The sequence below is a fragment of the Microcaecilia unicolor genome, chromosome 6, assembly GCF_901765095.1.
Source record: "Microcaecilia unicolor chromosome 6, aMicUni1.1, whole genome shotgun sequence".
NCBI lineage: Eukaryota > Metazoa > Chordata > Amphibia > Gymnophiona > Siphonopidae > Microcaecilia > Microcaecilia unicolor.
In genome coordinates this window covers 296,805,972-296,833,380 of record NC_044036.1, presented here as the reverse complement: position 1 = coordinate 296,833,380, position 27,409 = coordinate 296,805,972, and the positions used below count along the sequence as shown (strand labels likewise).

Here is a 27,409-nt window from a genome sequence, read left to right as displayed (position 1 = left end):
GGCAGTATAACAATATATATTTAATTTTTATTTTGCTCACACCTTTTTCAGTGGTTACATTCAGGTACGTTGGGTATTTTTCCCTGTCCCAGGAGGGCTCACAACCTAAGTCTCATATAGTGAAAGCTACAAAGCACCAAGGCACTTTCACTTTCTGTATCCAGAAAGTGAAAGTGCCTTGGTGCTTTGTAGCTTTTACTATATGAGACGTGGGATAAGGAATAATATATTGTAGAGGAATATATTCCAGTTATTCCCCAAGTTTTCCATGTCATCACTGTGACTCCTGACGCAGGTGCTAGTCACCGAAACACGGCCCGTGTCGGGTCTTTTTGTCAAGGCTCATTCATTAAAAAACTGTGTTCCATTTTTAAAGGCCCGTGGTGCGGTTTTTTTTGTTTGGACTTTAGTTTGTACTTCGTTCCCTCTCTTTTGTCCGGTTTATTTAGGTTTTCATGTGACCAAATATTGCCACGAAACCCGGTTTAAAAATCGGCGGATAGCTGGTTATATCAGCTGATATAACTGACTATCTGCTAACCAGGGATATTCAGAGTGGGGGAGATATATATATATATATATTTTTTTTTTTTTTTTTTTTTTTATTATTTATTTATTTATTTTAGAAAATTGTGGATAAGTGATGAAGGCTTTGCTAAAGGCTGAGAAAGAAATGATTGCTTGATTGCTTCAGGTTCATTCCAATGTATAAAATCATTTTTAGAGTTTACTTGTGATATGTTGTGTATTGAGCTCTAAAGTTGTAATTGATGTTGGACAATATTATTCTACTATTTGGAAATGTTTTATAGGTACGCTATTATAAACTTACTCCCTAATTGCAGGATGCAGTAATCCATGGTATACTCTTTATGTTAATACTAGTATTAAATTCCTACAGGGAGAGCAAGGGGATGATGGGAAAATGGAGGGCCTCCGTGGACTTCCTGGAGACAGAGTAAGATGTTTTCCCAAGCTCTTCACCTGCTTCTCTCCTATACTTGATGCATTCTTATTTCTTTGCATTAATTCTCTAGCTTTTTGAACATGAGTACATTGTAATGTAATACTGTGATTCACATTGTACATTCTAGAGTCATCAATGAAATAGACTGAAATCTTAGCATTTTATTTCTGTTCTCATTTGTTTTCCTTATAGGGAACTGTTGGTGACCCAGGGACAAGAGGAGAACAGGGAGATCCTGGCTATGTTGTAAGTCTCCCCTATATGCAAATCCCATATTATTCAAAAGTTTTCCATATTTGTAAACTTTACTAATTTCTTCTAAAAAAAAATTTTTAATGTGCTCATAGAATATTCTTAAGTACTAACACAGGCCAATTTTGGTCTTATTTTGTCCACAAAATAATCATCACACTTGCTATTTTTCTCTTTTTTACATGTCATTCTGTGCTCCATTTAAACACTCATTGTGATAAAAGCAATCCTTGCTCTACTAACTCATTTCTAATACAGGATACGAACTTGACACAGCTAATTAACCTATTGTTATTACTCACTATACAATTCAGGAACTTCAATATAACACCACTATGTATGTGTCTTCCGTTTAATGCAATACTACTTGTAATTTCTTTCCGGAAATGGCGATCGCCATTACGGTATAATGTAAGCCACATTGAGCCTGCAAACTCGTGGGAAAATGTGGGATACAAATGCCACAAATAATAATAATATGTGGCTTTGTAAAGGGGGGGGGATAGGGTGTTGGCAGATAAAACTAAGAGCTTTTATCTGTAATAGAATTTGAGTCTCTATTAATCAATTTGAAAAAATGTTCAAAATAGTTTTATATTTAAGGCATTACATGATATGGTGCCAAGTTATCTGAAATCAAGTCTTATCTTTATTCAAGCTGCTTACTTCATCTGAAGGACAGTGGCCATTGTCACTGTTGGGGAAGATGAGTCTTGTATGGCGTAAGCACTGTGCAGGCCCTCGTTGACAGCTGCTGACGGGACCATCTGGCAGAGTCCAGAAGCTGGAGAAGGCAGGACCTGACTCATATTATCTGGAGCATAGGACTAGGTGGTGCCTAGCAGACTGTCTGGAACACAACAGGGGTGGTCTAGAAGTTGGCTGTTAAAAGAGCCCTTGGTGTTGGCTCTTAAGATCCCTTGGGGGGACTGGTTGGCACATGTCTGGAACAGTCTAGTGGCTCTTAAAAGAGCCCTTGGGGGCTGGCCCAACAGAGTCACGGTCAGGGAGTAGCAGAACAGCAAGGCTGGAGACTGGAATAAGCAGGGCTGGAAGACTGGAACTGGCCAGGCAATGAACACTGGAGAAGTACAACTCTAGAAGCCTGTTGCAGAAGCACTGATGAAGTGTAGAGCACTTTCTTAAATATCCCTTAGCCAGGAAGTGAGATCATCTATCGGCACCCCATCTAGGGCTACTTGCAGCAACCAGGAAGTAAAGACTCGCAACACTTTAGGCATGGAATGCTGTAGGACTCTACCGGTTTCCTGATCCAGGTGAGGGGTGTGACACCGTTGGCTGTCAACAGTGAAACAGGTTGTCCAAGCAGAGACTCACTGCCACTCTTTTGCAGTTGCAGGCCCTGCCTGATGGAACACTTCACCTCTTGAATTTCTCTTAAAGAATGAATTTCTTAAATTTAGAAAGGGTGACAGTGGATATTTTATGCATGATTTTAATCATGTTTTTCATGTTTTTAGTTATTTTTTCAGAAGTTTAATATTGTTTGTCTTCTGTAAAATGACTTGGTGAGAATCCACTGCTTATTCCTGGGATAAGCAGCATAAAATGTATTGAACTTTTTTGGGCTCTTGTCAGGTATTTGTGACCTGGATTGGCCACTGTTGGAGACAGGATGCTGGGCTTGATGGACCTTTGGTCTGTCCCAGTGTGGCAATACTTATGTATTATTTATGTAATTGTTCATGTTTCCTGTGGTTCTTTCTAGTTGTTAGAACTGAGAGGATTAGCAAATAATAAATATTTATAAATAAATACATTTTATCTCTACTATATTAATATACACTGTACTTCTTTATATAGAATCTCTAGGATCTGTCTTACACCCCCAACACTTTTAAGGAAAATATGTACAATAATTTATTGCATCTCTCTTTTGAAGGGTCAAGAGGGTCTGGAAGGAAGCAGAGGAAACCCTGGACAACAAGGTTTGATTGTAAGATAAACCCTTTCTACTTCATCTTAGTAGTTTATACAGGGATGAAGGGAAATTTCCCTCTGTGTTTATTGTGGAATGAAGGAGTAACCTCTTCTAGACAATTAGATTTGCAAGATTACCATAGTGAATATATATATATATATGAGATAAATTTGCATATATTGGAGAATGGAGGCGTATGCAGATCTAACTCATGCATATTTGTTGTGGTGATCCTGAAAACCCAACCACCTAGATTATGCCTTCAAGAGATGGTTGAATAGCAGGGGCCTAGTGGTTGGATCAGTGGGCAGAGAACAAGGGAAGCCAGGGTCAAGTTCTACTCATTCTCCTTGTGACCTTAAAAAAAATCAATTCACTCTGCATCAGCCAGTGTACTAATTCATTGTAAAATGCAGGGGCGTAGCTACGGGTGGGTCTGGCTGGGCCCAGGCCCACCCAATTTCGGCCCAGGCCCGCCAAGTGCCAGCCCCAGCACCCATTGCCGGCCACTGCTGCTTTTCCTGTTGAGCAGCAGGGCCGGTGCTACAAAAAGAAGAAGCGCTAACGGCGCTAAGGAAGACGAAAAATGTTTTTTAAAAAAAAGGCGCGGCACCGGCAGACACTGTCTAGGCAGCCTTGAGGCATTGGCTGCTGGCTCGCAGGCTCCTCCCGTCTCCTACATCACTGCAGTGACGTAGGAGAGGGGAGGAGCCTGCGAGCCAGCAGCCAATGCCTCAAGGCTGCCTAGACATTGTCTGCCGGTGCCGCGCTTTTTTTTTTTTTTTAAACATTTTTTGTCTTCCTTAGCGCCGTTAGCGCTTCTTCTTTTTGTAGCGCCGGCCCTGCTGCTCAACAGGAAAAGCAGCAGTGGCCGGCAATGGGAGCTGGGGCTGGCGCTGGCATGCAGGGCGGGCCTCGTTGAAGAAAAGAGGGAAAACATGGAAGAATGGGGAGAAAAAGAGGGAAAACAGATGGAAGGATGGCAGAGAATGAGGGAAAACATGGAAGGATGGCAGAGAAAGAGGGAAAACATGGAAGGATGGGGAGAAAGAGGGAAAACATGGAAGGATGGGGAGAAAAGAGGGAAAACAGATGGAAGGATGGCAGAGAAAGAGGGAAAACATGGAAGGATGGGGAGAAAGGAAAAATAGATGGAAGGATGGGGAGAAAAGATAGAAAACAGATGGAAGGATGGCAGAGAGAGAGGGAAAACAGATGGAAGGATGGGGAGAGAGAGGGAAAACAGATGGAAGGATGGGGAGAGAGAAGGGACACTGAACAGAAAAGGGTAGAGTGATACAGAGACACTGGTTAGAAAGAGGGAGAGAGAGACATTAGATGGAAGGATCAGGAGAGAGGGTAGATGGATGGGAGAGAAAGAGGGAAGACGCTGGATGGAAGGGTAGGGAGAAAGAGGTGACACTGGACGGAAGGATGCAGAAAGAAAGAGGGAAGACTACTGGAAGGATGGGGCGAGAGAGGGGAGACTGGAAGGATGGGGAGAGAAAGAAGAGAGCTGCTGGATGGAAAAGGAGAGTAGTGAAAGACTGGAGAATAAGAGGAAGGGGCATGGGGAGAACAAGGGTGAGAAAAAGATGAAAAGCCATAAGTAGATGAAGGAAATTAAAGAATGGATAGTAAGAATGAATTAAATCAGGACAGAGAGAGAGAGAGGCAGAAAAATATTGAAGAAAGCAAAGAAAAAGGAGAGAAAAATGAGAAATGGCCAGTAAACCGTGGCAGAAGAGTTAAGCGAAAACGAAGGAAAGCAGAATCTAGAGACTGGGAGCGACACAATGAGAAAAAGTAAATGGCCATACAAGAAAGGTAAAGAAAATAATTTTATTTTAATTTAGGATAAAGTAATATGGTACCTGTGTTAATGAAGTTTCAGAGACCAATACTTCCTTCCTTAGGTCAGGCGAGGATACTGTAACAGCATTATACTGACCTGAGGCAGGAGGTTTTGGCCTCTGAAAGCTCACTGAAAAGGGTGTTAGGCTATTAAATAAATTTTCTGAAATCTGATGCACTGAAAAGCAGCACTTTACCCTGTGTGACAAATGCATCTGATTAGCGTGACTAAATTTTGCTGGGGGAGGGGGGTAGAGAGAAAATTTTGTGCCCACCCACTTTGGGTTCAGGCCCATCCAAAATTGGCAGTCTGCCTACGCCACTGGTAAAATGGCACATTTATGCACTATTTTTCCACAGGAAAATTTACCATATGATTCACGAACCCACAATACTTCAGTACTAAGGAGTAGTGAATGCCACAGTAAATTTTATAGCCCATAATATCACGTGTCCCTACCCATAGCAATGCAGATAGTGGGCTTCTAGAGTCAGGATATGATGTCCCAAAAAAGTCCCCACCTCTAATGCCTTTTTTAAAATGCCAGCCCTAGGACCACTTCTCTCCTCCCTCAGCACTCCCACAATCCGGTGGCATTCCTCCCTCTGATCTTTTCACCTCACCCACTATATCTGCTCTACATGGGATCGAGTTGGAGCAGGAGGAATCCCTGGTTGTTCCTGTTCTAGTGACTGCCTCTTCCAAAATGGTGCTGCTTTAGAGGTTGTCTTGCGGTAGTATCACGAGGGGTCAGACTATCAAATAAGGGAACTCTTCCTTAATTAGCAGCCTGACCCCTAGTGGTATATCATGAGACTGTCACTAAATGCTCAGGTGGCACAATTTGGAAAACACATCTACTGGGACATGCACAGCTGGGGATCACTCCAGCCTCCAATAGAGCCAAGGGAGAACAGGTAAGGGGGAGGGTGGAAGGGTGCTGGGTGACACCAGCATTTTTAAAAGAATCATAGGTGGTAGGAGGTTTTTTGTTTTTTTGATGGAGGTTAGGGGTATATGGGTGGCACCAATAATTTTTTTAAGGATTTCTGGTTGCCGTGTATGGTTTTACCAGAGGGAAATCGTGCCAAACGAATCTCATTGAATTCTTTGATTGGGTAACTGGAGAATTAAATCATCGACGTGCTACTTAGATTTTAGCAAAGCTTGTGACACGGTTCCCCACAGGAGGCTCTTAAATAAACTAGATGGACTGAAGATAGGTCCCGAAGTGGTGAACTGGATTAGGAACTGGTTGACGGACAGACGACAGAGGGTGGTGGTAAATGGAGTTCGCTCGGAGGAGGGAAAGGTGAGTAGTGGAGTGCCTCAGGGATCGGTGCTGGGGCCGATTCTGTTCAATATATTTGTGAGTGACATTGCCGAAGGGTTAGAAGGTAAAGTTTGCCTATTTGCAGATGATACTAAGATTTGCAACAGAGTGGACACCCGGGAGGGAGTGGAAAGCATGAAAAGGGATCTGAGGAAGCTAGAAGAATGGTCTGAGTTTTGGCAATTAAAATTCAATGCGAAGAAATGCAAAGTGATGGATTTAGGGAGTAGAAACCCACGAGAGACTTATGTGTTAGGCGGTGAGAGTCTGATAGGTACTGAGGGGGAGAGGGATCTTGGGGTGATAGTATCCGAGGATCTGAAGGCGACGAAACAGTGTGACAAGGCGGTGGCCGTAGCGAGAAGGTTGCTAGGCTGTATAGAGAGAGGTGTGATCAGCAGAAGAAAAGAAGTGTTGATGCCCCTGTACAAGTCATTGATGAGGCCCCACCTGGAGTATTGTGTTCAGTTTTGGAGGCCGTACCTTGCGAAAGATGTTTAAAAAAATGGAAGCGGTGCAAAGAAAAGCTACGAGAATGGTATGGGATTTGCATTCCAAGACGTATGAGCAAAGACTTGCTGACCTGAACGTGTATACCCTGGAGGAAAGAGCAGGGACTGTCTTTCTTCTATGTTTGTACAGCGCTGCGTATGCCTTGTAGCGCTATAGAAATGCTAAATAGTAGTAGTAGTAGTAGGAACAGGGGTGATATGATACAGACGTTCAAATACTTGAAAGGTATTAATCCGCAAATAAATCTTTTCTGGAGATGGGAAGGCGGTAGAACGAGAGGACATGAAATGAGATTGAAGGGGGGCAGACTCAAAAAAGATGTCAGGAAGTATTTTTTCATGGAGAGGGTGGTGGATGCTTGGAATGCCCTTCCGCGGAAGGTGGTGGAGATGAAAACGGTAACGGAATTCAAACATGCGTGGGATATGCATAAAGGAATCCTGTGCAGTAGGAATGGATCCTCAGAAGCTTAGCCGAAATTGGGTGGCGGAGCAGGTGGGGGAAGAGAGGTTGGTGGTTGGGAGGCGAGGATAGTGGAGGGTAGACTTTTACGGTCTGTGTCAGAGCCGGTGATGGAAGGCGGGACTGGTGGTTGAGAGGTGGGAAATACTGCTGGGCAGACTTGTATGGTCTGTGCCCTGAAAAAGGCAGGTACAAATCAAGGTAAGGTATACACATATGAGTTTATCTTGTTGGGCAGACTGGATGGACCATGCAGGTCTTTTTCTACCGTCATCTACTATGTTACTATGTTTCATATGGCAGACAAGCCACCACCAACACTCCTTCCTGTCCTTTCCTGCTGTATACCACTGCTACAGATGGACAGCTGCAGCCAAACTTGGAGATAACTCTATGCCTATCCAGTTGTCTGTTATACCTTAATGTAATGCACCTTGAGCTAACATTGAATCTGGGTGCATTAGAATGAAATAACACTCCATTTCATCTCCCGTATTTCATAGTAACATAGAGGGGCATAATCGAACGGCGCCGGCCATCTTCAGGGCCAGAAGTGGGCGGAGCCAACCGTATTTTCGAAAAAGATGGCCAGCCATCTTTTTCTTTGCTAATACGGTTGGGCCCAGCCAAATGTCCGAGTTCACCGTGTTTGAGATGGCCGGCATCGGCTTTCGGCCATAATGGAAAATAATGCCGGCGATCTCAAACCTGGCAAAATCCAAGGCATTTGGTCATGGGAGGAGCCAGCATTTGTAGTGCACTGGCCCCCCTCACATGCCAGGACACCAACCGGGCACTTCTAAAAATTAAAAAAAAAAATTTTAAAAATAGCTCCCAGGTGCATAGCTCCCTTCCCTTGGTTGTTTAGCCCCCCAAATCCCCCCCAAACCCACTCCCCACACCATTACCATAGCCCTAAGGGGTGAAGGGGGGCGCCTACATGTGGGTACAGTGGGTTTTGGAGGGCTTCAATTTACCACCACAAGTGTAACAGGTGGGGGGGGATGGGCCTGGGTCCACCTGACTGAAGTGCACTGCATCCACTAAAAACTGCTCCAGGGACCTGCATACTGCTGTCAGGGAGCTGGGTATGACATTTGAGGCTGGCATAGAGGCTGGTAAAAAAGGGGTTTTTTTGGGTGGGAGGGGGTTGGTGGTCATCTGGTCAGTTGGGGCCCCTTTTTGAAGCTTGGTCGTGAAAAAAAAGGGACCAAGTAAAGCTGGCGAAATGCTTGTCAAGCCTGGCTTTTTTTTCCATTATCAGGCGAAGCCAGATATCTCGTGAGCACGCCCCCGTCCCGCCTTCACTACCCTACCGACACGCCCCCTTGATATTTCGCCGGCTCTGCAACGGAAAGCAGTTGAACCCGGCCAAAATCGGCTTTCGATTATACTGATTTGGCCGGGTTCATGAGATCGCCGGCCATCTCCTGATTTGTGTCGGAAGATGGCTGGCGATCACTTTCGAAAATGAGCTGGAGAGTAACATAGTAGATGACGACAGAGAAAGACCTGTACTGTCCATCCAGTCTGCCCAACAAGGTAAACTCATATGTGCTACTTTATACATATATATGATCTTGATTTGTATCTGCCATTTTCAGGGCACAGACCGTAGAAGTCTGCCCAGCACTAGCTCCGCCTCCCGACCACCGGTGCTGCCATCCAATCTCTGCTAAGCTTCTGAGGATCCATTCCTTCTGAACAGGATTCTTTTATGTTTATCCCACGCATTCTTGAATTCTGTTACCGTTTTCATCTACACCACCTGCGGGAGAGCATTCCAAGTATCCACCACTCTTTCCGTGAAAAAATACTTCCTGACATTTTTCTTGAGTCTGCCCCCCTTCAACCTCATTTTATGTCCTCTAGTTCTACTGCCTTCCCATCTCCGGAAAAGGTTTGTTTGTGCATTAATACCTTTCAAATATTTGAATGTCTGTATAATATCACCCCTGTTTCTCCTTTCCTTCAGGGTCTACATGTTCAGGTCAGCAAGTCTCTCCTCATACGTCTTGTAACGCAAATCCCATACCACTTTTGTAGCTTTTCTTTGCACCGCTTCAATTCTTTTTACATCCTTAGCAAGATACGGCCTCCAAAACTGAACACAATACTCCAAGTGGGGCCTCACCAACGACTTGTACAGGGGCATCAATACCTCCTTTCTTCTGCTGGTCACACCTCTCTCTATACAGCCTAGCAACCTTCTGGATACAGCCACCGCCTTGTCACACTGTTTCATTGCCTTCAGATCCTCAGATTCTATTACCCCAAGATCCCTCTTCCTGTCTGTACATATCAGACTCTCACCGCCTAACACATACGTCTCCTGTGGATTTCTACTCCCTAAGTGCATCACTTTGCATTGAGTTTTAATTGCCAAACATTAGACCATTCTTCTAGCTTCTGCAGATCCCTTTTCATGTTTTCCACTCCCTCCGGGGTGTCCACTGTGTTACCAATCTTGGTATCATCGGCAAAAGGGCAAACTTTACCTTCTAACCCTTCGGCAATGTCACACACAAATATATTGAACAGAATCGGCCCTGGCACCGATCCCTGAGGCACTCCACTACTCACCTTTCCCTCATCCGAGTGAATTCCATTAACCACCACCCTCTGGTGTCTGTCCATCAACCAGTTCCTAATCCAGTTCATCATGTTGGGTCCTATCTTCAGCCTGTCAAGTTTATTCAAGAGCCTCCTTTGGGAAACCGTGTCAAAAGCTTTGCTGAAATCTAAATAGATTACATCTATAACACATCCTTGATTCAATTCTGTGGTCACCCAGTCAAAGAATTCAATGAGATTTCATTTGGCACGATTTACCTTTGGTAAAACCATGTTGTCTCGGATCTTGCAACTTATTGGCTTCCAGGAAATTCACTATCCTTTCCTTCAGCATCACTTCCATTACTTTTCCAATAACTTCAAGTGTCATCAGAAGATTTTCCCTTATTCTGATGACACTTATTCCCTTATTCTGAATACTCTATGGAAGCTTCTACATGTTTTTTAGTCCTCATTGGAGCCTTTAGTTTGGAGTTTGGTTGCATTTACTTTTTCCCAAATGGTACACTGCAAATATTGAACTCTTATGCTTTGTGAGATCTTTATAAAGGATAATTTCCAGCTAATTTTATAAATGTTCTTTTATAGGGAGGTCCTGGAGCACCAGGCTTACCAGGCCTAAAGGGATCTAAAGGTGGTGAGGTAAGTAAGTTTCTTGCGATCACAATGTTAATCTCTGTTCCTTGAGTCCTGCTAGACCAGTCCAGACATCTGGGCTTATATTCCCCAAACAGCAGATGGAGACAGAACACAGCATTCCAGTGACATTATCCTCACTATATCAGAGTGATGCAACCCTGGACTAGCCAGTATATCAATGTCAAAGCCAAGATGGTAGGAAAATTGAAAACCACATCAACAAGTAACAAAACTCATTCCTAAATTCCTTTGCCTGATCCTTACTCTTCTCATACTGCCAGGAGAACCATTCAAGGCCATTTACTTAGGGATGAACAAAACACAACGCTGTAGATGGGTGGCTTCATCTACAGCAGGTATCATCTTGCAAGGAGCATCCTGGACTGGCCTAGCAGGACTCAAGGAACAAAAATGAACAGAAAAGCATACTTTTTGCTTTCCTTATCCTCTTGCTAGATCAGTTCAAATGCCTGGGAAGGTACCTAATAAATCACTTTAAAGAAGGCAAAAAATCTTCTATCCTTTGGATTATATTAACAACTTTAATCTCATGTATCCAAACATCTAATATTCATACTTATTACCCAATTGTGAGTTTAATGGCTTTTAAATCATTTTTATAACATTTTAAAACTTTGTTTAATGACCATCAGAGGTGGCAACATCAGTAAATACTGATATATTACTGCATATATAGCTGCTGAGGGAAGGTACCTCAGCATTCTTAGAGAGGTGGGAGGGGACAGAAGGCCACTGTCAGAACTTCCAACCCAAGCACATGGGGAGCTGAACACACTACAGAAAGACTCTCCAGAGTGATAATTTTTGCTTTATATTTATTCAATTTCTTATATACTGACATCAGGCCCAAAAGCTGTGAAAGTGAGGGATATTCAGGTACATTAGGTACTTCCCTGTCCCTGAAGGGTTTACAGTCAGTTTGACCTGAGGCAATAGAGGTTTAAGGGGTCCTTTTACTAAGCTGCAGTAAGCACTAATGTGTGCCTGCTGCAGCCAAAAATGCCTTACCACAAGGTGTGCTCAAGCGTCCCATGATGATTTTTACATGTGCGCACGCTACCCATACATTAAAAAAAATTGTTTTTTGTTTTTTTTTGTGCAGGGGGTGTGTCTGGGGGGGCAGAGCATGGGCGTGTTCTGCACTAATCAGTTAATACAGCTACATTGCTACATGCTAACCGATTAGTATGTTAGCCCTTACCGCCTACAACATAGATGGCAGTAGGGGCTCACACGCTAATGGGAAAATTAGCACATGGCCATTAATAGTGAAAATAGAAAAATCAGCCATTTTACCTATGCGGTAAAAATGGCCTTAGCCAGGAGAGTGGTCTGGGCCCCCGTGCACTGAGGGTGGTCTGGGCCCGCCGCTGCCTGACACCCCCCTTCCTCCGCGCTGCTGCCTCCCATATCACCGCAGCCAATGCACCCACTGCACCGGTCCTACCTCAATGACCCCAGTGGTCTAGTGGTCTCTGCAGGGAGGATGGGGAGCATGTTCTTTCCTGCCCACTGCACTGCCGCTTATTCCTCCGCCTGCCGGTGCAGCCCTGTTTTCAAAATGGCAGCCGAGACTTCCCGCGATAGTCTCACGGGTCTCGACAGGTGAGTCTCGCCCAACATTTTTAAAGTACAGCGGTGCAGGGTAAGTGCATCACAATGGGCAGGAAAGAACATGTTCTCCCCCCCCCCCCCCCCCCCCCCCCCCCCCCGCAGAGGCCACTAGATCACCAGTGGCTCACCTTTAAAGGTAGGACCAGGGAGGGATGTAGTGTATGGCGGGCATCCAGGGGGAGCCTCTGGGCCCTCAGGCAGTGCCCTGTTGCCCGAATGGTCAGTCCACCCCTGGCCTTAGCGCGGGAATGACCCATGTAAGGACACACTAAGGACACTTTTTTACCTCAGTTTTTTAAAAGGGCTCCACAGTGACCTGCCCAAAATCACAAGGAGCTGCAGTGGGTTTTGAACTGGGCTCCCCTGGCCTAACCAAAAGGCTACTTCTCCATTCTGCCCTTTGTGGCTAACTTAACTATGTCCTTCAGCTGGCCCCACTGAAAATTCAGTCCCATGTGTACCATGTTCATTTTGTTAAGTTAGATTGGGTTTGGTTAGTCTTTTTCTATTTATTCTCAGGGTCCTAAAGGAAAACAAGGGATTCGTGGTGAGCAAGGGGTCCGAGGCTCTCCGGTAGGTAGAAATGCAACTCCTTATTTACTTTGTCACATTTATAGTCATGTCTTCCCTACATTATCCCTTTCTCGTTTGTATATATGCCACTATTCTTATCACTGTTAATATTTTATAGGGTCCAGATGGATTCCCAGGACCTAGGGGAGTGGTGGGAAGGCAGGGGCAAGAAGGTACAGCAGGTGTTGATGGGACACTTGGAAAAAACGGCATTCTTGGAATCCAGGTAAGATGCAGGATGGATGTAAATTCATGCTGTGATATCAGCTTCATGCAATTGTGTTTCTGAAGTAACAAACAGAAATAACATCCAATTCTACAAAGTTAGAAATCTCATGGGCCTGTTTAGTTCTTTCCTATCATCTCCACAAAATACAGGAACAAGGTTGTCTCTTTCCCAGTATAAATGCCAAATTATTCTCTCCCATCATTTCCTGATTGCTCAGCAGACACTGATATCACAATATGCATTTTTGGGAGTGTTCCATATTATCTTGCGGAGAGTTTTATATCGTTTTGTCTTCCTCTGTGGATTTTACAAAATCTGAGAGTATCTAGTTAAGTTTCATTTTAATCTCTTATATTTTTTTTTTATTTAGGGAGAACAAGGAGATGATGGGGAAATGGGTTCATTAGGGATGAGTGGAAAAAGAGGTGATACTGGCTTCCAAGGTCTTCCTGGTGCTCAGGGACCCCCAGGATTCAAGGTATGTCCCCCTGCACTACAGTATACTTCCGATCAGTGGCGTAGCCACAGGTGGGCCTTGGTGGGCCAGGGCCCATCCACTTAGGGCTCAGGCCCACCCAACAGCAGCACACGTTTAGCGGTAGCTGGTGGAGATCCCAAACTCTACCTGCTGAAGACTTCCCCCTGATTTATTTATTTATTTGTTGCATTTGTATCCCACCTTATCCCATCTCTTTGCAGGCTCAAAGTGGCTTACAATACATCATGAGTGGTGGAAGAATGTTAGTAAATAAACATTTAGTAATGAAAATATTACTCTCCACGATACTGGCACCTGCGCATGTTCAGTTTTCAGCGCATGCCTGCTGCAGACTGCCAAGGTGGAAAGAAGCATTTTCCTGCCAGCTGAGATGTCTTTTGGTGGTGGTGGGAGAGAACATTTGGTGCCCACCCACTTCTTGCCTAGGCCCACCCAAAATCTGTTGTCTGGCTACGCCCCTGCTTCCGATAGACTTTTGCGCAAACTTTTGCTGTAAGGAAGCTCACATTTAGAAACTATCACCAGGCCGTGCACTGGCAGTGTGCTTACATTACTAACGCTGCTGGCAGCCCGGAAGATGGAAAGGCTGCAGCAGGAGAAGAGAGGAAGAGGAGGAGGAGTGACACCGGAGCCTGCAGGAAGGAGTTGGAAGGAGAGAGAGATGCTACCATGCAAGCCATTTGGGGGGCAATGCCCCCCTCGCCCCCCCAAACTACACCCATTCTGAAGAATCTACTAGACCACCAGGGTGGCTGCCTTATGTGCTGGGACCCTGCGGCTCAGGGGGAGGAGAGGCAAACCGGCTTGCCCTGTCTCAACAACCGGCTCACAAAATGTCACAAAAATTAACAACTGGCTCATGCAAGCCAGTGCGAGCTGGCTCCAGCACACCACTGGCTATTTACCTCATATTCTGTGTCTAATTTAGAAATCATTAACTAGCTTTGGAAGATCATGCTGTGTGTTCAGTACTATGCATGCCCTCTGCTCATTCCCCACCCGTTCCTGCCACTCAGTGAGTTAAATAGTTAACACATGATTTCTAACACCGGGCTGGTTTTAAAGCCATAGTAGCCACTAGTGCAGGCCTGCACTAATGTGACTCTATATATAAAAACACTTCTTATCTGCTTAATGCGCATTAGTAAATATCCCCCAAAATGTCTAAGACGTAAAAATTAATTGATCACTTTAGGCCACTTTGGGGTATGGTGGATATTATTTGTCTGAGATTCAGTATAACGTGATTGTTTTAGCTAAGATTTTTTTTTCTCCCTTTATTTTGAGCTGGTATTGTTCATGGTTTGAATATATATATTTTTTACAGTATTGTTAATTTGCTTTTTTTTTCATCTTGTAAATGTTTTGATGTTTCCTTTTTTATACATAATTGGAATGCTGTACCTGGAATGAATTTTTTTTCAGTACGCAAATTTAAAAAAACATACCTGGCACTAAATACCTTTTCAAAGGCGTTGGCCACTTCAGGACCCGTTTCTTGTTTTTAGACTCTTAAGATGTCAATAATTGTTAGTACGTATTCATAGCCGTAATTATAACAAGACAATGCTGACTGATCCACCAAATGGCCTTGCCACTGCATGTCTACTTCTGAAACTATCATTTTGTTTCTTTGAAGATGAATGCAGATGGATCAATGTAAGATATAAACATCTTGCCCCCCCCCCCCAAGCCATTCCTCTACTTGTTTTCTTTTCAGGTCCTTATATTATCTAGAGGTATTGAACAGGGGTGTACCACCTGCAGTTCAAATTAAGGGGTCCTTTTACTGTGCTGCAGTAAATGTCCTTAGCATGCCCTAATTGGGGCTTTCCCACACACGTAGGCCATCTTTATCACAGCCATGAAAAAGGGCTATTTTCTCAATATATGGCCATGCACTAATGTTAGCATTAGCATGCAACCATGAAAAAACAATTACTACAGTAGAACTTAACATCACCTATTTAGGAGCCAGTAAGAACTCCTGTTAACCATGTGCTAGCCAGTTAGTATGCAGTAATGTGTATACAATAACTGGTTAGTGCAGCAATGCCCACTCTCTCTGCCCTGACACATCCCCTCAAAAAAATTTACAAAAAAAATAATTACCACACATTTAGCACACACACATGCCAAAATTATCATGGAATACTTTAGTGTGCCCTGCTTTAGGCAATTTTGTGTGCATGTGTGTCTGTGTTTGAGTGAGTGAGTGAGATTTGCTGGAAGCCATCTGGGGGATGGGGGGGAAACCAAGAGAGATCTCTTTTGTTTCCCAAAGCTCCAGGGGTGCCTCTTCCTGTGAACAGAATAGAGAGAGATATTGTTCTGCTTACACAGCACAGAACAAGACACTGAGGTTTCACATTGACATAATAAACCAATGAGAAACAGGATCCACCCCAAAATAATGAGATGCATACAGAGAGATCCTGTTCAAGTTTTGCGTTTCATCTTTATTTGATACTAGTAAAAAAGGCCCGTTTCTGACACAAATGAAACGGGCGCTAGCAAGGTTTTCCTCTGAGTATGTATGTTTGGGAGAGTGTATGTGAGAGTGAGTGTTTGAGAGTCAGAGTGAAAGTGGCCATCTGTCCCCTGCCCCCTCCATTCATCCTTTTCCAGCAATTCCCCTCTGTCCCTGAGCCCTGCCCTCCCAATCCATGCCCATCCATGCTCCTCTGTCACCTGGCCCCTCCATTTTTCCCTATCCAGCATTTCCCCTCTCTGCCTGAGGCCTGCTCTGCAATGCATATCCATCCATGCCCATCTGTCCCCTCCATTCATCCCTATCCAGCAATTCCCCTCTCCCTGAGTCCTGCCCTTCCAATCCATGCCCATCCATGCTCCTCTGTCACCTGGCCCCTCCATTTTTCCCTATCCAGCATTTCCCCTCTCTGCCTGAGGCCTGCTCTGCAATGCATATCCATCCATGCCCATCTGTCCCCTCCATTCATCCCTATCCAGCAATTCCCCTCTCCCTGAGTCCTGCCCTTCCAATCCATGCCCATCCATGCTCCTCTGTCACCTGGCCCCTCCATTTTTCCCTATCCAGCATTTCCCCTCTCTGCCTGAGGCCTGCTCTGCAATCCATATCCATCCATGCCCATCTGTCCCCTCCATTCATCCCTATCCAGCAATTCCCTTCTCCCTGAGTCCTGCCCTTCCAATCCATGCCCATCCATGCTCATCTGTCACCTGGCCCCTCCATTTTTCCCTATCCAGCAATTTCCCTCTCTCCCTGAGTCCTGCCCTCCCAATCCATGCCCATCCATGCTCCTCTGTCCCCTGCCCCCTCCCTTCATCCATTTCCAGTAATTCCCCTCTCTCCCTGTGCCCTGCCCTCCCAATCCATACCCATCCATGCTCCTCTGTCCCCTGCCGCCTCCATTCATCCTTTTCCAGCAAGTCCCCTCTCGCCCTTCCATGCCCCCCCCCGTCGCATCCATGCTACTCTCTCTCCCATGTCCCAGCCTGGCCCGCCCTCTTCTCCCCCCCCCCCCCCCCCCTTCGCATCCATGCATCGTTTTGGTTTTTTTTTTCTTCTTTTTCAATTTACCTCCGTGGTTCCGGCAACGAAGCGTCAGGGAAGGAGGCGGCGCTCCCGACGTCTAGCTTTCCCTTCGCTGTGTTCCGCCTTCTTTTTAAGGCGGAACACAGCGAAGGGAAGGCTAGACGTCGGGAGCGCCGCCTCCTTCCCTGACGTTTCGCTTCCGGATTTGTTTGTTTTGTCGCGAGGGCGGGGCAGAGATGGCTGGCTGGCTTGAAGGCTTCACACCACGAATCCACGAACCCTTCAGCCTCAGCCTGGGAGTGACGTCAGATGGCTTCAAGGCTTCAAGGCTTCAGGCTTCAGGGCTTCAGGCTTCAAGCTTCCGGCTTCACAGAACGTTGTCTTCAGAACGTTCACGGTGCGTTTTATTATATTAGATACCGCTGCACAGTGTTGCCTTCACAGTGGTTTATAATATAAAATATAGAAGGACAGTCTGAAAGGTACAAGTAAGTACATAAGTAATGCCACACTGGGAAAAGACCAAGGGTCCATCGAGCCCAGCATCCTGTCCACGACAGCGGCCAATCCAGGCCAAGGGCACCTGACAAGCTTCCCAAATGTACAAACATTCTATACATGTTATTCCTGGAAGTATGGATTTTTGCCAAGTCCATTTAGTAGTGGTTTATGGACTTGTCCTTTAGGAAACCGTCTAACCCCTTTTTAAACTCTGCTAAGCTAACCGCCTTCACCACATTCTCCGGCAACAAATTCCAGAGTTTAATTATGCATTGGGTGAAGAAACATTTTCTCCGATTTGTTTTAAATTTACTACACTGTAGTTTCATCGCATGCCCTCTAGTCCTAGTATTTTTGGAAAGCGTGAACAGACGCTTCACATCCACCTGTTCCACACCACTCATTATTTTATATACCTCTATCATGTCTCCCCTCAGCTGTCTCTTCTCCAAGCTGAAAAGCCCTAGCCTCCTTAGTCTTTCTTCATAGGGAAGTCGTCCCAGCCCCGCTATCATTTTAGTCATCCTTCGCTGCACCTTTTCCAATTCTACTATATCTTTCTTGAGATGCGGCGACCAGAATTGAACACAATACTCAAGGTGCGGTCGCACCATGGAGTGATACAATGGCATTATAACATCCTCACACCTTTTAGGTATACCTCTATGTGCAGTGGTGTGTTGGTAAATATTAACTGTCTCTCTCTCTACAAAAAAATAAATACATATATAAATAAACCACTCATAGATATGCATGTAATTGTATTATACATTCTATTTGTAAAAATGATATACGCAGGCAGCAACCAGTTTACAAATAATATTAAAACATACAATATTCTTAATGGCCAATTGATTTTCGCGGAATGCTTTGGTTGATTTTTGCCGCACATCTGTAGCTAACCTATGTTTGTTATTCATCCAATAATTCTTTTCACAATAAATGTATTGACATTAAATATGACATATGATTTACTGTCAAACTAATTCTTATCCTGTATACCAATATACCCACTACTGGAAAACTGGAACAAGCTGAACTGTTACAGATTCCCACACAGACAGTGCAAGCCACCAGAATCCTTCACCTCAGTCACACATGGAGAACAGAGGTAGCCCCTCTTCAAATTCTTCAAAAATTAAACTGAAATCCTAAGAAACTAGACTCTGCATGCAGCACAATACCAGGACAACAGAAAGACACGTTTCCTCCTGTACAGTGCAAAATAAGACAGCAGATGTAAATTCTCAAATGGGACATATTCCAAACACTAAAATGAAAATAAAATGATTTTTTCTACCTTTGTTGTCTAGTGACTTTGTTTTTCTGATCATGTTGGTCACAGTCTATGATTCTGCTATCTCTATCTGTTCTCTTAACTCTGTTTCCAGGGCTTCCAGTCCATTTATTTCTTTACTTTCCTCTTTTCTTCTTCATTTCTTGCCCTATATCCATAAATAAAAGCTGGGTCATGAAGGTATAGAGTGGATCCAGCTTTTGCCTATTTTCTCCATCCATGTGCAGTTTTTTTCTCCCCCTTTTCCTCATCTCAATTCATGTGCATCTTCTTCTTTTCTCTTCCCACCCCTCTATCCATGTCCAGCATTTCTCTTCTCACCCATCCCTTGCATCCATGTCCAGCATTTTTCACCTCCCCTCCATGTGCATTTATGTCCAGCATTTTTCACCTCCCCTCCATGTGCATTTATGTCCAGCATTTTTCACCTCCCCACCATGTACATTCATCTCCAGTATTTTTCACCTCCCCTCCATGTACATTCATCTCCAGCATTTTTCACCTCCCCTCCATGTGCTTCTCCTTCCTCTGTCTTTTCTCCCCTGTCTTCCTTCCATCCACGTCCAGCAATTCTCACTCCCTTGCCCCTTCCATCCATCTATCCATGTCCAGCAATTCTCCTCTCTCCCCTGCCCTCTCCTCCATCCATCCATGTCCAGCAATTCTCCTATCTCCCCTCCCCTCCATCCATCCATCCATCCATGTACAGCAATTCTCATTTCTCTCCTGCTCTCCTCTCCTTCCATGTCCATCAATTCTCCCCTGCTCTCCCCTCCATCCATGTCCAGCGATTCTCTTCTCTCCCCTGCCCTCCCCTCCCATCCATGTCCAGCGATTCTCCTCTCTCCCCTACCCTCCCTTCCCAACCATGTCCAGTGATTCTCCTCTCTCCTGCTCTCCCCTCCCATCCATGTCCAGCGATTCTCCTCTCTCCCCTGTCCTCCCCTCCCAGCCATGTCCAGAAATTCTTTTCTCCCCCTGCTCTCCCCTCCCATCCATGTCCAGTGATTCACCCAGCCCCCACCTGCCCCCCTTTTCAGCCCCTGAATTTTAGCCTTAGCCCTCTTCTCAACTGCTGCTGCTAGTTCCAGTTCCCGTGACAGCCTCCTATTTGTTCTTGCCACCCTGCGTCTCTTTTACCTCAAAGTGGCAGTGTGACAGCGTCAGTGAAAGAAGCAGGCTTCTGGCTCGGGCCTTCCCTCACTATGTCCCGCCCACCTCTGATGTAATTTCCTGTTTCCGCAGGGATGGGACACAGTGAGGGAAGGCCCGAGCCAGAAGCCTGCTTCTTTCACTGACGCTGTCACACTGCCACTTTGTCTACTGCTTTCACCGACGCTATCATGCTGCTACTTTGAGGTAAAAGAAATGCAGGGTGGCAAGAACAAAAAGTGGGCTTTCGCAGAAGCTGAGGGCAGGCAGGTGGGAACCAGGGGCTGTGGCTGGAGCTAGAACTGTGAGCCACTGGTAAAAATGGCTTGTGGCGCCCTCCAGAGGACAGCGTCCCCCTGCCATGCTTACCGCACTTACCGGGTTTCGCCAGCCCTGGGGTAGGAGCGTAGGATGGTGGATCACTTCTACCCCAGTTGATCTGGTGCAACAACCAGCTCGCAGATTTTTAGAAAATCTAACAACCGGCTCTTGTGAGCCGGTGCGAGCCGACTCCAGCACACCACTGTTTATGTGTAACAACAAGTGTGAAGACAGCACATTTCCTGCTCTGTACAGGTGTGCCATGCTGGCTGTTTTAGCAGTCAATAGGGGTTAGCACAGGTCTATGCTAATGTCTACTGCATAGTAAAACCTGTGCTAGCTGCATCCAGAGACTTGCAGCCTTGCTGTTCGCAGGGAATCCAATGGGGAAATCACAACTACAAGTTCCTGCATGCAATGGGGTAAGCCCTGGACTGGATCAACCCTGTCGGGCGAATCTGGATCTAGTTAGCAAGCCTAACTAACTGTATCCACACAGGTGCATCATGTATCCAGGGCAGGCCTTTTATGTGTTAACACAGAGTGACAAGTGATTTTGTCTGCATGGAAGGTGCACAATTCAAGCCACTCTTGTTGACTTCTCTTTTTTTTAGGGTGAGAGAGGATTACCTGGACAAACGGGTCCCCCTGGAAAACGAGGCACAGAAGGAGGAATGGGACTCCCAGGAGGGCCTGGTGAATCAGGAATCAGAGGACAGCTGGTGAGTGAATAGCTGAAATCACTTTACTTGGCAAACACATGGAAACACTCCCTTTGTGACACACCCAGCCACATGAAAAGTCATATCCTCTATTTCATGTCCAAACACATTCACTCAAATTCAAGCTCTCTCTCAAATACACACATAGCAGGTCATTTTATTAAGGTTTTTCTGGTGCGTAAGGCAGTACTTAAGCCTTATAAGCATGTGAACAGTCATGCAATTTTATAAAAACACAATTGCCTACTTTTATAAATAGGTACCTTCTTGGGCATTAACCATAGGTGTTCCTACAGGCTTAGTTTCACACACACAGACAACCAGCTCTCTCATACAATATACTATGGCATTGATTTACAAAAGGTTCGTATGTCTAAGTACATAAGTATTGCCATACTGGGAAAGACCAAAGGTCCATCAAGCCCAGCATCCTGTTTCCAACAGTGGCCAATCCAGGTCACAAATACCCGGCAAGATCCCAAAAATGTACAAAACATTTTATACTGCTTATCCCAAAAATAGTGGGTTTTCCCCAAGTCCATTCAATAACGGTCTATGGACTTTTCCTTTAGGAAGCCGTCCAAACCTTTTTTAAACTCCGCTAAGCTAACCGCCTTTACCACATTCTCTGACAATGAATTCCAGAGTTTAATTACACGTTGAGTGAAGAAAAAGTTTCTCTGATTCGTTTTAAATTTACTACATTGTAGCTTCATCGAATGCCCCCTAGTCCTAGTATTTTTGGAAAGCGTAAACAGACGCTTCAGACCTACCTGTTCAACTCCACTCATTATTTTATAGACCTCTATATCATATCTCCCCTCAGCCACCTTGTCTCCAAGCTGAAGAGCCCTAGCCACTCTAGCCTTTCATCATAGGGAAGTCGGCCCATCCCCTTTACCATTTTCATTGCCCTTCTCTGCACCTTTTCCAATTCCACTATATGATTTTTGAGATGCGGCGACCAGAATTGAACACAGTATTCGAGGTGTGGTCGAAATTGTAGACCAGTGATCCTAAAACAGCTCCTTTAAATATAGACTGCAGCTAAGCACCTGCATGTAGGAACCTGTTTTCAAGAGAAAGCAGGATATTGGTGTTTTCAATTAATTGATTAGTTAACGATACTAAAAATTGGGCAGCTAAGGGGGTAGAGTTAGGGTAGAATGGAAAAAGTTAGATGCTTGAGTGTTGATTTTCAGCACTAGGCACTTAAAATAGGTCTTAAATCTAGGTAACTTGTAATCCTGAATTTGCTCAAAAAGTCAAATTCTTTCTCAGACACAGAAAAAATCAACCTGTTTCAAAGTTGTGCAAATAATATGTACACTTATAGTCGATATGTGTTAACAGACGCAACAAGGAGTTGAATTTCCACACAAAACCAAAACTGTGGAACACAGTAACTGGGCGACATTTCGTTTTGTTTTGTTTTTGCTTGAAGCTTAAAATATGACTCCTACAATCGTTAAATCAACCCACCCAGATGGAAACTTAACAATTACCTGTGCTAACATTTGTCTATGCTATTCTTGTCAGGGAGACTTAGGTGAGCCAGGATTTCCAGGAATAACAGGCATCTTGGGGACAAAGGTAAATAAATGTATGTCAGAATTTGTGACTTGAGTGAATATATGCTGTGTGACATATCTCTTACTCTCTCTTTCTCCGCAACACAAAGCTGCTAAGTGACTACATTTCTGGAGGGAGACTTTAGGCTAGTATGAACTTTATTGCATGCTTTCTAAAATGATTTTACACTAGTCTGAGCCAGTGGCGTACCAAGGGAGGTGGGGGGGGGCAGTCCACCCCGGGTGCAAGCCGCTGGGGGGGGGTGCCATGCGCCTGTCGGCTCTGCTCGTTCCGTGCTCCCTCTGCCCCAGAACAGGTTACTTCCTGTTCCGGGGCAGAGGGAGCATGGAACGAGCGAAGCCGACAGGCGCGCGGCAGCCCCCCCAGCAGGTAAAAATGCACCCGGGGGGGCCTTTCACCGGGGGTGGGGGGTCACGCTGCACCCAGGGGGGCACATCGGCGATCCGCCCCGGGTGTCAGCCACCCTACGAACGCCACTGGTCTGAGCTTTATGACATGCCTCCTAAAATGACTTTAGGCTAACCTGAGCTTTAGAACATGCCTCCTAAAACATTTTTAAGTTATCCTGAGCTTTATGACATGCCTCCTAAAATGACTTTATACTAGCCTGAGCTTTAGGACATGCCAGCGGCATACCTACCTTGTATGCCACCTGGGGCAGAGCACGCACCCCCCCCCCCCCCCCCCCAGAAGGAGCACACTCACATCCTGCAAGCAAGGGGGTGAGCAAGGCATGTGTGCGGCTGTCGGCACTGCCGGTCCCCTGCTCCAGAACAGGAAGTTGACATCAGAAGGAGCAGGAGACTGGCAAAGCCAACAGCCACAAGCCTGCTCTGTACACCCCCATGCTGCTGGCATCCGAGGTGGACAACCCCTACTGCCCCGCTTTAGGTACACTAGAGGGACATGCCTCTTAATGACTTTAGGTTAGCCTGAGCTTTATGATGTGCCTTCTATAATGACTTTATACTAACCTGAGCTTTAAGACATGCCTCCTAAAATTACTTTAGGCTAGCCTAAGCTTTATGAAATGTCTCCTAAAGCACTATTTTAACTGTAGTGTTGATTTCAAATAATGAAGCTAGACTACAACCATAAATTCAAAAACAGAATTGGCAGTAGACTTCCTGTAGAAACTGAATCATTTAGCAGGTGTAGAAACATGACACATTTATTGATTGATTGATTGATTGATTGATTAGGATTTATTAACTGCCTTTATGAAGAGGTAATACATTTGCTGGCTTTTATCTGCAGGGACCACCTGGAGATACTGGTTTCAAGGGTATTCAGGGGCCCAAGGGACCACCAGGGGCGATGGTAAGTTTCTACAAAAATATTTTACTCCATTGGACCATTTAAACTAGCAACCCAGTTTTGTAAGTTCTTTTCCCACAGAATGGAAGAAAATTCTTAGTGACTCAGTGCCAAAGTTTAATTTTGTGCTACCCACTGCATAAAATTGAGCCCCAGAAAATTAGTATTCCAGGTGTACATTCCAATCAGTCAGAGACCCTGCAAACATATTATTAACTTTGTGACATAATCCAATATTTATGTATCATCATCTGCTCAACCAGCAACAACAAACTAGATATTATCATGGTACATCCTGTCCCTAAACTAATAAATCTCTCCATACAACAGGTTCAGCTGCCGTGAGACGTTTCTACCAGTTTAATCAAGCAAAAGCAGCTCTTAGTTCACTAGTTCTGTGACAGAATAAAGCAAAGCAGTTTACCTGTACTACTACTACTTATCATTTCTATAGCGCTACTAGACGTACGCAGCACTGTACACTTGAACATGAAGAGAGAGTCCTGTCACAGGTGTTCCCCAAGTACAGCAGAATAATCCATCACACGTGTGGGTAATATCATCTGATCATACCAACAGGGACAGTTCTCCCAGAAATGTCTGAAAACACTTGGAAAGGGGCACAACTTTTGCATCATATTTCTGCAGGATGCCTTAAGTTCAGAACATCACAAAACTTTTCTCGAGACCCCATAGCCAGTTGCACTTTATGATATCCACAATGAATAATAACTCAAAAAAATGTTTGTTACTGATAATACATTTATAGACTATGCAATTTTTATTCATACTACTGTAAACTTACACATTTAAAATCCACTGTCAAACTAAGGAGATGAAATGAGGGAATCTGATGAACTAAAGATAATCTCATAAATCAATGCAAATGTCACAGTGCACAAGAATGTTGCCAAATCAATGAAGATCAAGCTGTTAGTGCTTCCAAATTCAGGGGTCCTTTTACATAGCCGTGGTGAAAAGTGGCCTCAGGTATTGTGGGCGTGTCTTTAAAGCGCACGCTGGGCCATTTTTTACCACAGCTGGGGACAAAGGCTATTTTTTAATGGGTCTGCACTAATATTAAAACTAGCACACGCCTATTTATGGCCTGAGCCCTTACTGCCACCCATTGACCTAGTGGTAAGGGCTCACACGGTAACCATGCAGCACGCACCAACATGGGCATACTGCTGGTTACCGCCGGGAAGGCCTCCTGCAGTAGAAAATAGAAAATTATTTTCTACCGTGGGATTTGGCACGTGCCAAAATCAGGATTACCACCGTGCACACACACTACCCCGGCAGTAGTGCCAATTGGGCGAGTTGTACCCACGCATTAGCCCTCCCACACCTTTCTAAAAGTGCCCCTCAATGTCTTGAAATAGCTTAAAACAAACCAAGATATTATCATTTGTTCAGGGATATCCAAAGGCAAACCTTTTTGTCACGAAATGCTTAGCCACCCGCCTAGGGCTACGCCACAGCCACTTAGATGGTCTATCCCCAGCACAGCTCAGGTCCGCCTGCACCTGCTGCTTGTGCTCTACATTAGCACCCTCCTCCCACCGACTGGGTCCCAACCGCCTCTGGGTGAGTCTCCTGCTCTCAAATTATCCCCAGTGATTCCTAGGTTACTGGGGCCACAATCTCAGTGGTCTCACAGTTCCTGGAAAGCACTCACAGACCCAACTCACAAACCACCAGGATTCTTAGTCAGTCCAGACAATCAGAGGCAATAAACTAAAAATGTTTATAGTCATGAAAAATTAAAACAATGAACAGAAAAGGTGCAATCAGCAAAACAATAACAGGTAACTGAAATATGGATCAATTATAATACTATCTATACATTTGTTTACTATCTAAATAGTACCTGGGGAGTTCAGGACATATAGCTGCTCACAGGTCATCAAATATTACTGTTCACAGGCTGTTACCTAAAAGAGCCTAAATATTGTTGATTCTTGCCATTATGATGTCTTTTTCTCCCTATGTTTGAAAAATCAATTTTTGAATATTTTGAAAAATCTGTTCTTGAATAATCACTTATGGTGCTGAAATGTTACCTGACAAACAGCCAGGCTTTGAAGATCTGTAATAACTTCAACCTGATTAGGAGGAAGAGATGTCACCAGACTAGGGCTGAGGCTGTAGGCAAGGAACCAACCAACCTACATTTGACATATCCAGGCAAAGGTGTTATATTAAAACTCTCTCAATATTTCTCTGTATTTTTCATCTAGTAAGCTTTTAAAAAATTATATTAACCTTTTTTTTTTTTAATGACATTTCTTGCATTCTATGTGTCAGGCTGTCTGCCAGACACTTTCTTTAAAGCAGACAGATTGTTGTTTGTCCAGTGACACTACAGGATGTGGAGAACAGAAGCATAGCCAGGATTTGACATCAGGGGGAGCAGACCTTTTATAAAATAGGTGCCCCAGTGCAAGGCTGAAGGTCTGATCCGCATAGGTCAAAATCCATTTGAAGGAGCAGACGCTCCTCTTGTGCCCCACCTAGCTATGCCTAGACCATTAGTGTTGAGCATGTTTAATTTTGGGTGACAAGGGCCACCGTGGCTCTTGCCCCATAGCCTGTTTTCCAAAAGGGCCAGACATGTTACAAAACAGCACAAGACTGAAAAAAGACACTCAAAACCTATATAGGAAACTTGGCACACCATAAAAGCCCTAACACCTATGAAAAGACAGAGCTATAAAATAAATATTACACTGGGCTCTAGAGCACCAATATACTTACTACTGAGAAACTAGAAAAAGCTGGACTTTTACAGGTTCCTACACAGGCATTACATGCTAGAAGAATCATTCACCTCAATCACACCTGCAGAGCATGGACAGACCCTTACTTCATAAAAAACTAACACAATTAAAAATTACATGTGTTAAATTAATTCATTGCTAAATAACATTTGAAACAATATAATACATAAATGTCTAACCACACCACTTTAAAAAGTAAAAAGGAACAGTCCATCTGATTTAAATATGCAAACAGTAAATAACGAGTACTCAAAAAGCTGTACTAAAAAGTGAGAATAAAAGAAAACCAATACTAGAGAAAAATTAATGGAGGAGACCTCATGAAAACATTGAAACAATATGAAATAAGTAAAATAACATAAAGTAAAATAACAAAAATAAAAGTATATATGATTGACATGTAAACTATATAAACAAATGTATGATTAGTCTAAATAACAGAGATGTAATAATATACCAAATTGACATTACAACTATCATCATTGCAACTATATAAGCAAACCTATGATTAACACAAATGCAGTAATGTAATAATGGATTCCGAGAAGTAAAGGGAACTTAACAAAATAGAAGCTGCTAACACTAAAGGAAACTCAACAATAACACAGAAATCTAAAAAATGAGAAGGGAATAACTAATTAGGTGGTAAAGCAGGGATACTTGACGATATAATAATAGCAACAAAAAACGCTTTACTCTGAGGAGTAAAGGCAGATTGTTAGTATAGTAGGCA

General features: G+C 44.3%; 1 protein-coding gene across 1 annotated transcript in view; it reads left to right on the top strand.

Moving 5' to 3' along the window:
• The window catches only part of LOC115473204 (collagen alpha-1(XXVII) chain B-like), a 252,306-nt gene that overhangs the window by 186,788 nt on the left and 38,109 nt on the right, over positions 1 to 27,409 (top strand). Inside the window, exons 42-51 of the mRNA XM_030207971.1 lie at positions 902 to 958; positions 1,160 to 1,213; positions 3,123 to 3,176; positions 10,487 to 10,540; positions 12,692 to 12,745; positions 12,864 to 12,971; positions 13,345 to 13,452; positions 20,876 to 20,983; positions 22,523 to 22,576; positions 23,834 to 23,896. Of these exons, the coding sequence (XP_030063831.1) occupies positions 902 to 958; positions 1,160 to 1,213; positions 3,123 to 3,176; positions 10,487 to 10,540; positions 12,692 to 12,745; positions 12,864 to 12,971; positions 13,345 to 13,452; positions 20,876 to 20,983; positions 22,523 to 22,576; positions 23,834 to 23,896 (714 nt within the window). The remainder of the gene's footprint in view (positions 1 to 901; positions 959 to 1,159; positions 1,214 to 3,122; positions 3,177 to 10,486; positions 10,541 to 12,691; positions 12,746 to 12,863; positions 12,972 to 13,344; positions 13,453 to 20,875; positions 20,984 to 22,522; positions 22,577 to 23,833; positions 23,897 to 27,409) is intronic.